Source organism: Mustelus asterias, chromosome 19 (assembly GCF_964213995.1).
Source record: "Mustelus asterias chromosome 19, sMusAst1.hap1.1, whole genome shotgun sequence".
Taxonomy (NCBI): domain Eukaryota; kingdom Metazoa; phylum Chordata; class Chondrichthyes; order Carcharhiniformes; family Triakidae; genus Mustelus; species Mustelus asterias.
Window position 1 is genome coordinate 48778380 of NC_135819.1, and position 12097 is coordinate 48790476.

General features: G+C 40.1%; 1 protein-coding gene across 10 annotated transcripts in view; it reads left to right on the forward strand.

The window, feature by feature from the left end:
- tbc1d22a (TBC1 domain family, member 22a) overlaps positions 1–12097 on the forward strand; it is a 395279-nt gene that overhangs the window by 257856 nt on the left and 125326 nt on the right. For all 10 annotated transcript variants that reach the window (XM_078235533.1, XM_078235530.1, XM_078235534.1 and 7 more), the window contains one exon: positions 445–572. In XM_078235533.1, the coding sequence (XP_078091659.1) occupies positions 445–572 (128 nt within the window). The remainder of the gene's footprint in view (positions 1–444; positions 573–12097) is intronic.

Here is a 12097-nt window from a genome sequence, read left to right on the forward strand (position 1 = left end):
TGAGCATATATATGTTGCATAAAAAGAAGAAAACAAAAAGCAAGATTTGTACTTAAAGGGCTTTTCTCGACCACCAGACATCTCAAAAGGCTTTACAGCCAAAGAAGCATTTTTGAAGTGCAGTCACTGTTACAATGTAGGTGAATTTCTTGCAGAAAACCTGCTGGGAATCAGCCTCACATCTTAAATGGCTGGTCATTTGGATGTGGTATTTAGTGGGTTATTGCGAACCATTGAATACTACAGCAAGGGCGAGGAAAGGATGAAAATTGAAGGCAAACAAAAACTAATGAATAAAAGAAAACAAAGTATATCATACTTCTTTATAACACAGATCAGAAGAAACAATTTTGTCTTTAAAATGTGTTTCAGCGTATTATTTAGTAGTTATTTTCAAATAAGTCTGGTGTGGAGCATAAAAAAGTTAACTTTTTTCTCTTGCAGAACAAGTACATAAACACTTACAGCAGTCAGAAGTCGAGTACCTACAGTTTGCGTTTCGGTGGATGAATAACCTGCTGATGAGGGAACTTCCCCTGCGGTGTACCATCAGGTTATGGGATACATACCAGGTGAGTTCATATTGTCCTTCTCACAGCATGAATTGCACAGTCTTGTGAAAGCCTGCTGATGCAGGTGCAAGTCCTTGAAATACATCAACTCCACTAAGTATGCCACTTCAGAATACTTGTCCGTGATTGACTGTATTGAACTTCCCTTTCCTTTGATACTGTTGAAAACATTGATGTGGAATTCAGAAGAACATTTTATTGCTATTCAACATGAGCAACATGATGAGAGTGTGAGTAATCCTTTTAAGGCTGTTCGAATTAATTTTGCGTCACTACAAAACATTTTAATTTGGCATCAATTCAATGGTTATATTAGCTCTGGTGTAAAATTGGACAGACTGAGTGAGCAATATCACCTTGAGCTAGTCGCCTTCAGCTTTGTGCTGTCTGTTTTCTGAGACCAGCCGGTGCAAGTGGAACTTCAAGAAGTCTCCAGTGGGATTGGTTTCATATTCAAACTTTAGACTGGCATCAGAGAATTAACTGCCACGTGAGCTATTTGCTGTCAATAAAATGTAACCAATATTTGGATGCTGATGAGCAGCACTTCAATTTTTCTGAGCAGAGAGCGATGTTAAGCTGGCAGTAAGATTTGCAGCAGCAGCTCATGTCATCCTCTGTGCCTCTGCCAAATCAGTACGGGTTGGAATACTTTATTGTTGGCGACCATGTCTTGAGGGAAAATGTATGATAAATGAGCAGGTAGCACTCTATATTGTCATTTTTCTACACTTCCAGAAAACCAGATTGAAGTTTTGCATGCAAGGTGAATGTGTAAGTGTGTGAGGAATGGCCAAACAAAATTGCACACTTGTTACTGGTCAAGGGACGCTGTGTCACGCCTTGAGTATTAGTTCCAAAGGCTTAATTCAGGAGTGCAATGCAATTTGATTGAATTGGTCAATTTTTGACAGATTGAGGAGGAAGGGACAGGCAAGTTTCTTTGGGATAGCCAAGGAATTCCTGAAGACAAATTTGCGCAACGGTAGAGTTATGGCAAAGTCAAATAGATAGATGCAAATCTAAGTAAGAAATTAGAAAGAAGAATGGGAGACATAATTAACGCTGTTGACTTGCTAGAGAGAAGCTGAAAAGGATTTGATAGTTAGAAGGGATGACATAAGCAAGTGGAATATTTAGCTGAAGAGCAGAAAATTGGGAGTATCAGAATTCCCCAATAAAATGGGTGAAACAGATCTGTAGGTCAGGTTGCATTTTTGGCTAAATATCTTTGGACCTTTCAAAACAAAACTTCAATTTATTCATGAAATGTGGGCATGGCTGGCAATTATTGCCCACACCTAATTGCCCTTCAGATAGTGGTGGTGAGTTGCCTTTCTAAACCACAACAGTCCACATGGTGTAGATGCACCAATAATGCAGTCAGTTTGAGCATTCCAGAATTTTGTCCCAGCGCTGATGAAGGAATGGTGATAAATTTCCAAGTCAGGGTGATTTGTGATTTGGAGAGGAACTTGCAAGTCTGCTGCCTCTGTCATAGGCAATGGAAGTCACGAGTTTGGAAGGTGCAGTTGAAGAAACCTTTGCTACTTGTGCATCTTGCAGACATTTTAAGTTACACCCATATTGTGCCAGTTGTGGAGAGTGTAAATGTTGAAGGTAATGGATGGAGTGCTAATCAAGTGGGCTGGATACTGCTGGAGCTACACATATTCATTCGAGAGACAAAAATCTGAGAACAGATATCAACCGACTGAAGAACAGCTTCTTCCCTGCTGCCATCAGACTTTTGAATGGACTTATATTAAGTTGATCTTTCTCTACACCCTAGCTCTCACTGTAACACTACATTCTACACCCTCTCCTTTCCTTCTCTATGTACAGTATAGTGCGCAAGAAACAATACTTTTCACTATATAGTAATGCATGTGACAAATCAGATCAAATCAAGTGGGCAGCAGTATGTTACTTTGTTGACATACTTTGTAGATGGTGGAAAAAGTTGGGGGAACAGGAAGCAAGTTATTTTTCAGAATTCCCATCCTCTAGTTATTGTTAATCTGTGTGATAAACGTTATAATATATACTTGTTTGTGTGTGTTCCGGTCACAAATCAAAGGATATTACGAAATATTGACAAACTCTAAAGCAGTGAAGGGGGAAGAATATGAGAGAAACTGCAGTCGAGGAAGATGTAATAAGTTCTGCACACATTAAAAACTGAGTGCAGACTATTCTTGCGGTTTTAAACCTTGATTCTATTTACTCTTGTGTTAAAACCAGTGAACAGGCATAAATGGAACCTTAAATACATTAATAGAAATTTTGATGAATTGTGTTAGCTTTGTAGCAACCAATCTATCATCATTTAGGAATTAATATACCCTTTGTTGTACTTGAACAAATTTTATTTAGCAATAAGCTATCTTAATATTTCCCAGCTGTGATCCTAGTATGTGTGTACCGAAGTTTCTAGATTTTATATATTGATAAGACCACTGTTGGAATACGGTGTGCAGTCCTTGTCTGTGTAAGGTGAAAAGGAATTGAAAGGAAGCACCTGTCCAGAAAGATTGAACAAGCCAGGGCTCTTTCTCTGTGAAGAGAAGAGCAAAAGGTTTTTCAAATTTATAAAGGAATAGGATGAGTGTGGAGATACTGTATCCACCTGGATAAATCTAGTTCAATGGGGTATAAATAGAAGCTATTAAGCGACCAAATAAAGAATTTCGGAACAATTTCTTCTCGGTGAAAATAGTGAACGTGCGGAACTAGTTGCCACGTCGAGTGGTTGGAGCACACAAAATTGATGCTTTTAAATGAAGACACAATGGATACATGAGATAGAAGGTGATTGTGGGATATGGGAGTAGGGTAGGAAGAGATGATAAGGCTGGGAAGAGGTACTTATGAATACAAACACTGGCAGAGATCAACGCATTGAGTAAAGGTTTCACTGCACGCCATCATGATAGCAAAGGATGCATGAAATATTTTTAAAACTGTAGAATGAGCATAAGATACCACAAAAATTATACACATCAATGAAATTGCTCCAAGTATTTGTTTACTTGGAGCAATTTCATTGATGTGCAAAATGAGAAATATAAATTGTATAGGAGGCTTGTAATGTAATCTAGAGCAAGAAAAAAAATACTAAGGGCAGGATTGTACAGCCTTGCTCGTAAAATCCCACCTGGGGTCAACGGACCTTTCCATGGACTGCCCCTTGCTCGGATTCCCATGGCGGGCGGGTCGGTAAATTTCCAGCCTAAATGTAAAAGCACTGATTAAAGCTTAAAATACATTCATGTCAAGTCACTTGTGGATGAGTGAAAATTGCTGAGCGCGCTAAGTTCCAGGGACAAGGAGCAAAGTAGATCAAAACAAGATCAAGTGCAACCTTAACTTTTTCTTAGGCTTTTTCACAAATATCCTAATTTATTACATTGAAAGGATTATTTATTCGCTATAGCACTGCCCATCAGGAGTGCAAGGTCAGACAATTTTCCCCTTCTCTTAAACATAACGTTCAATTTCCACAAGCTTTTGAGCATCAGGTTATTCTTTCTATCATGATTGCAATCATGCTCGTGTTCGACAAACATGTTATAAACTGAAAAAAGATAATTTTTTAACAGGTAGTGCTTTTTTTCAAGAAATTAATTTATGCAATGTTTGGCTGTTCTGTAGATATTTTTGAGAACTCTTTTAAAATAATATGATTTATATAAAGGCTCCAACTGATTCATTCATTGTTGCCTTTTTGGAAAAATAGGAGATTTGTGACACTTGCATCAATTGACCATTATTCTAAGGTATAGTATACCTTCAATATCTCCTGTATCTTGAAATTAAATGTATTTTATTTCTCTCAAGATTCTGTTCAGTTTTTAAAAATTCCATGCCATCACATGCATTTAGCTCCTCTTTCAGGTAATTTCTGTCATTAACCAGTAGAAAAGCACTATGCTTTGAACTTAACGCTGCATGGAGCCATCTTGGTTAAGTGTTCTTCCTGTCCTAATTACACACAGATCGCCGCCACTATGCTGAAATTCTTTACTGCCCCTCCTTCCAAAGGTGCAGAGCAATTTCACTGATTTGTGAAAAAGCTTTTCTTTCTGTAGTGTTGGAAGGATCCTGAAAAGAAAAGCAATTATCAAACAACTATTTTTGCACTGCGTGTCCTGCTGAAATATGTTTGCTGCATTTTCAGTTTGCGTTGATAGTGAGGAACCTTGTACAGACCCTTGGACTTGTTGGCACCTGAACTTAAGATCAGCAATCAGTAAAGCATTTGCTAAGGTTCCCCACGGTAAGCTATTGCAGAAAATACGGATGCATGGGATTGAGGGTGATTTAGCGGTTTGGATCAGGAATTGGCTAGCTGTAAGAAGACAGAGGGTGGTGGTTAATGGGAAATGTTCATCCTGGAGTTCAGTTACTCGTGGTGTACGCAAGGATCTGTTTTGGGGCCACTGCTGTTTGTCATTTTTATGAATGACCTGGATGAGGGCATAGAAGGAAGGGTTAGTAAATTTGCAGATGACACTAAAGTCGGTGGAGTTGTGGACAGTGCAGAAGGTTGTTGCAGGTTTCAGAGGGACATAGATAAGCTGCAGAGCTGGGCTGCGAGGTGGCAAATGGAGTTTGATGCGGAAAAGTGTGAGGTGATTCACTTTGGAAGGAGTTACAGGATTACAGAGTATTGGGCTAATGGTAAGATACTTGGTAGTGTGGATGAGCTGAGAGATCTCAGTGTCCATGTGCATAGATCCCTGAAAGTTGGCACCCAGGTTGATCGGGTTGTTAAGAAGGCGTACGGTGTGTTAGCTTTTATTGGCAGAGGGATGCGTTTCGGAGCCATGAGGTCATGTTGCAGCTGTACAAAACTCTGGTGCGACCGCACTTGGAGTATTGCGTACAGTTCTAGGAAGGATGTGGATGCATTGGAAAGGGTGCAGAGGAGATTTACCAGGATGTTGCCTAGTATGGTGGGAAGGTCTGATGAGGAAAGGCTGAGGGGCTTGAGGTTGTTTTCGTTAGAGAGAAGGTTAAGAGGTGACTTAATAGAGGCATACAAGATGATCAGAGGATTAGAGGATAGTGAGAGCCTTTTTCCTCGGATGGTGATAGCTAGCACGAGGGGACATAGTTTTAAATTGAGGGGTGATAGATATAGGACAGATGTCAGAGGTAGGTTCTTCACTCAGAGAGTAGTAAGGGCGTGGAATGCCCTGCCTGCAGCAGTAGTGGACTCGCCAACATTAAGTGGCCCCAAAACAGATCCTTGCGTACACCACTAGTAACTGAACTCCAGGATGAACATTTCCCATCAACCTCGCCAACATTAAATGGTCATTGGATAAACAATGGATGATATTGGAATAGTGTAGGTTAGATGGGTTTTATATTGGTTTCACAGGTTGGCGCAACATCGAGGGTCGAAGGGCCTGTACTGCGCTGTTATCTTCTATGTCCTAACTTCCAGGAGCCAACACCTTCCACAAATGCTTTGTTTATATTGCTAACCTTGCAGGATTGTTCGAACAGCACAATCTGCTTCAAGGTACCATTTTCCACACTCAAGTGACATCTCTCAACTACCAACCAAAGGAGACATTGAACTCTATTCTACCAGAAAAACAAGTCTCCGAGCCTAAAAGAAATGGTCAATTCAAAAGGTTGCTGTGGCTTGTCTACATTCCACATCAGTTTAAAAGATTGGAGAGCTAGTTCAATCACAGAGTTAACTCGGGACTTGACTCCAGAGCATTAAAGTTGTGGTGATTGAAAAACAGTGAAATCAAAATCAATTTCTGGGAACTCTACAAAGTTAAAAATATCTTGGTTAAGTAATGTTAGTATGCAGTTTACACTGAACTGTAAATTTGACTAGTTAGAGTTAAATTTGTCTAAAATGGAAATTGGTTGCTTTGTTTACAGTAATAATACAACCTTGCATTGGTTACCAAGCCATAGCTACAGGCAAGAGAATACATCAATGGAGGGAACAATGTTGCAAATCCATCTCGGTTCAGGAAAAGCTTAAAGTACAGAAACATAGTAGGCATGAGCATGGTGCACTTCGAGGCATACTGACATGTTGAATTATCCTGCGATCCTTGCAAATGGGCTTATTTTGAGGGTTCCTTTGATTGTGTGTCTTGTGCCACCACATCTGAGATTTATTTTTGCAAGGATAAAGACCCCCAGTTTATCAAGACACTTCTGTAGCTTCTCACAGTGACATTGTGAATTGGGCTCTTCTCTGCACTCTGACCTCTTAGAAGGTGCAGAGAACAGATCTCTCCATCGTACTCCCGTAGCAAACTGACCAAGACATTGCACAACTTTGTTTGAGTACCACAGAATAAACATTTTTCTTTCCCCCCCCCCCCACTTCCTCCCTACTTTACATCCCTTCCCTTACCTTTTCTCTCCCTTTGCTTCTCCTTTTCTAAATCTTACCTCTGTCCCATCCATTCCCCCCCCCCCCCCCCCCCCAATATCTTCATTTTAGCTTCTCTGCCATTTGGCCATTCACACCCTTTATTCTCTCTGTGGACAGCTGGTTTCCTTGCTTTCTGTGGCTATGACTCATCTTTCATTGTCTCACCCTGCAGTATAAATATCTTCCACTTTCTATGCCTTTTAGCTTTGACAAAGGGTCGTCTGGACTCCACGTTAGCTCTTTTCTCTCTCGCAGATGCTGCCAAATCTGCTAAGAAACAGCAATACCTCCCTCTCCCATTTCCCTAAACACTCTCACTTACCTTAACTTCAGATATCCACTCTCTGCAGCTAGTACTCATGATCTTGAATGGTCTTTGTTGAAGATGTCCCCCCTATTTTTAATATAATCTGTTCAAGAAGTACCTATTTAGCATGTTTATTGTCTCACGCATTACTCCATATGAGTTCCTTGATAGTATAACATCCTCCCTGTCAAACTTTTTTGTTTTTGGTGTCTGGACCATTTGGTGCTTAGTGTATTTTGGCCCTGTGCTGTTTCCATCAACCTGTTTCTGTCTGACCTTGTGCATTGGCCTGACCTCCACAACCTCTCCCCTCTACCTACTTAAAATATGTTGAAAGTCGTAATACGATTGCTTGAAAACTTTCTGAAAGCTGGTCTATATTGGGATGTGGCGCCATTATTTCCCAGCTGCCTTCATCAGAAAACAATTATTCTTTTTGACTTGGCTTTCTTTGTTCCATTTGTACAATTCTGTTGGCCAATTATTAACTTGACTGTCTTGCTAATTTTTCTTGCCTTGTTTGCCCTACATTGGATATATATGTGTTAACTTATTTCATATCACCTCTGTTGAAATTTGTTCACCGCATACACCTGTCTTTAAGGGTTTCTGCCACCTTGGGCAGCACGGTGACGCAGTGGTTAGCACTGCTGCCTCACAGCGCCAGGGACCCGAGTTCAATTCCCGGCTTGGGTCAATGTCTGTGGGGAGTTTGCACCTTCTCCCCGTGTCTGTTTGGGTTTCCTCTGGATGCTCCGGTTTCCTCCCACAGTCCAAAGATGTGCAGGTTAGGTGAATTAGCCATGCTAAAATTGCCCCTGAGTGCCAGCAGGATTAGCAGGGTAAATACGCGGGGTTATGGGGATAAGACCTGGGTGGGATTTGTGGTTGGTGCAGACACAATGAGCCAAATGGCCTCCTCCTGCATTGTGGGGATTCTATGAAAATGATTTGCTCCTACTTCCCAACCTGATGTGTTTTTTTTTCAGTGCATTTTGCTTCCAATTATTCAGCATCACTTTATCAGTTACATGGCTGAATATAATTAGAATTTGCTTAATGTCAATTATTTTAAAATCCAACCAACCCAAGCAGAATGCACATGGCCTTTGGCAACACTGGCAGTCTAGTTCAAACCCATTAAATGAAATGCAAAGAAGAAGCTGTCACTGTGTTTTCATGCTGGCAGGGATGCAACAGCTTGTTTGCTTTTCTTGATGAGCATATTTTGAGGTCATAAAGCCTCATGTTCTTTTTAGTGTGTCTATTTACTAGGTTGCTGGCTGTTGAGTCTTGCAAATTTGGGACCAGTGTTTGCCATTTTCAATGGATTTCAGCTGAGACGTCTTATTAATTTCATTGTGTAAATGGTACGATATTTGGGTTGGCGATGTGACTCTTTTCTGCACTCATTTAAGTGCATTTTACAAGTGGACTTCACTTTCGGATACATGTGATTTCAGCCAACATCATAATATTATGAATCCAAATTTTCCAACCTATAAGGATTGTAGAATATACATATGGGAATAGACTTTCATTGCGATGTCGCGTATTTAAGTCGAAGGGCCTGGCCTGACAATCTCTCTCACATTCAAAACCAAGTGCTTTGTGTTTTTTTTAAATGGAATATGCTCTGTTCGTCAATCATAACCCAGTTTCTGTTTCAAAGAGCTAATTGTTAAATACAGAGGCTATGCCTATAATTACAACTGTACAGAGAGATAAAAGCAAACTGGATGCTGGAAATTTGAAACAAAAACACAAAATGCTGAAATGGCAGCATCTGTGAAAAGAGCAGTAGGGTTAATATTTCAGCTTCTTAGCTATTAAATTTTGTTTGCTTTATTTACAATCTATCTTGAAAACAAATATTGTCAATCTAGCAGTCAATGGCATTGTCAGACCAATGTCAGGTCTAATATCACTCATAAAAATAAGGGTAACTCCCATGAATGAGCTTCACTATAAAATAGCCAGGGCTGTTCTCTAATATCATACAATATATAAAAGCAAACTACTCTGGATACTGCAAATCTAAAATAGAAACAGAAAATGCTGAAAGAGCTCAGCAGGTCTAGCAGCATCTATGGGGAGAGAAAGAGAGTTAATGTTTTATGTCCATGTGACTTTTGTTCAGAGCTCATTTCTCTCATTTTCATCATTGAAGACCAGAGGTCACTAAGGTTCATCTACTGCTTTTTCACCTCTGGGATTTGAGTCTGGCCAGTTGATGCAAAGCATATACATATTTTTAAAGACCGACAAATGTTTTTATATGAAATGCATTGGGTCATCCCAGTACCTAATGGGTACAAATCCAAACAAACTGCCTGAAATTCAGCAACAAGTCCAAAATGTGGCTAGTATGGAAATGAAACTATCATTCTGATAGAGTTGAGTGCAGTCTTGTTTGGATGAGGATAATGCAGAACAGAGAAGATGCATTGTTCGGCATAACGTAGGGGTGCGTACAGCAATGATGGATGTAAAATCTTGCTAAGTGTTTATTCCCAGCACTAACATCCCTCCTCTATGAGCACAAAAATAGAGTAATAGGCATCACATCATGCACTTGGTATCGTGAAACATTTAGCTCCATTATTACTTTAACGAAAAATAATTACGAGTCATAGCGTTGTTTAAACTGGGTCATTTTAGTGGTGGAAAATGTAAAGCAATCATTCTGATGATAATTTGAACTTGAAAAATGTTAATTAAAATCTAAAACTGAAGTAGATTTTTCTGTTAAAATATTCAAGATTTTCACTTTGATAAACTTGAGCTTTCTTTGCTTAACAATCAAATGATCATAATTAATCACTGAATCTATGTAGAAAATTCTTGATTTGTCAAAGTGCTGTAATTGGCTTGCTGGTAGGAGACAGAGGGTGGTGGTAGAGGGTTGTTTTTAAGACTGGAAGCCTGTGACCAGCCGTGTGCCACAGGGATCGGTGCTGGGTCCATTGTTGTTTGTCATTTATATAAACAATTTGGATGAAAATATAGGAGGTATGGTTGGTGAGATTGCGGATGACATCAGAATTAGTGGTGTACTGGACAGTGAAGAAGGTTATCTACGACTACAGCAGGATCTTGATCAGCAGGGCTAGTGGGCCGAGGAATGGCAGGTGGAGTTTATTTCAGATAAATGCGATGTGTTGCATTTTGGCAAGACAAACCAGAGCAAGACTTAAACAGTTAATGGTCGGGTCCTGGGGCGTGTTGTTGAACAGGGAGATCTAGGAGTGCACGTACCAAGTTCCTTGAAAGTGGTGTCACAGGTAGACAGGATGGTGAACAAGGTGTGTGGCACGCTTACCGTGTTCAGTCTGTGCGTTGAGTACAGGAGTTGGGACGTTATGTTACAACTGTACAAGACATTGGTAAGGGTCACATTTGGAGTACTGCGTGCAATTCTGGTCATCCTATTAAAGGAAGGATGTTATTAAACTGAAAAGGGTGCAAAAAAGATTTACAAGAATGTTATTGGGACTTGCAGGTTTAAATTATGAGGAGAGGCTGGATAGGCTGGCACTTTTTTCCCTGGAGTGTAGGAGGATGAGAGGTTACCTGACAGAGGTATATAAAATCATGAGGGGTATAGGTAAGGTGAATAGTCAAGGTTGTTTCCCCAGGGTAGGAGAGTCCAAAACTGGAAGGCATAGGTTTAAGGTGAGAGGGAAAAGATTTAAAAGGGACCTGAGGGGAAACTTTTTCACGCAGAGGGCGGTGTGTATTTGGAATGAGCTGCCCGAGGAGGTGGTAGAGGCGGGTACAATTACAAGATTTAAAAGACATTTGGACAGGTACGTGGATATGCACAGTTTGGAGGGATGTGGGCCAAACGCAGGCAAATTGGACTAGTTCAGTTTAGGAAACTGGTCGACATGGGCAAGTTGAGCTGAAGGGCCTGTTTCCGTGCTGTATATCTCTGTGCCTCTATGTATGAGAAAGTAGGGCTAGTGTAAAATCAGTATGTATGGGCAGAATAAATTCAACATTATTGTTAAGCTATTGGGAAGCATGAGATAGTCGTAAGGGCTGGAATGCCCTGCCTGCAGCAGTGGTGGACTCGTCAACGTTGAGAGCGTTCAAGTGGTTATTGGATAAACATATGGATGATATTGGAATAGTATAGATTAGAGGGGCTTTAGATTGGTACCACTGGTCGGCGCAACATCGAGGGCCGAAGGGCCTGTACTGCGCTGTTATGTTCTATGTTCTATAAGGCATAGCAAATAGTAATAAATGTGAATTTGTTTTTGAAGTTCATCTGAGGTTGGTTATATGTTTTATTCGAGGATCTGAAGAGTTCTTATCACCCATCAAATAAGGGTTTATTTGAGGTGATTGATATTTGTGAAAAGGGTGAAAGGAACTGCAACAAATCACTATTTGGTGACCTCCCACTATTTTATTTTATACTTAATAAATGATGGTAAACAATTTTGTAAATGACGTTTGGTGAATTTCTAATGAAGTGCTTGAACTGGAGATATGTACCGCTTTATCCCCCTACTAAATTGTCCATTAAATGGATAATGTAAGCTATCTAGCAACCTGGATACGCTAACAATATATAATTTTGTAAGCCTAATACGTTGTTTACAGTCAGACTGTGTCCCAGAATGGCAGGCAGGATAAAAGCATTGCATGGAACTGGTAATCTAAAAACCAGGTAGCTATTAAGTGACAGCATATTCTATGAAATTGATCTGATCGACATATTAGTATCTTGTTACAACTTTTGGTGATGTTTGAAAACCCACTGCTGCTACCTGCTGCTGTGGGCAAATA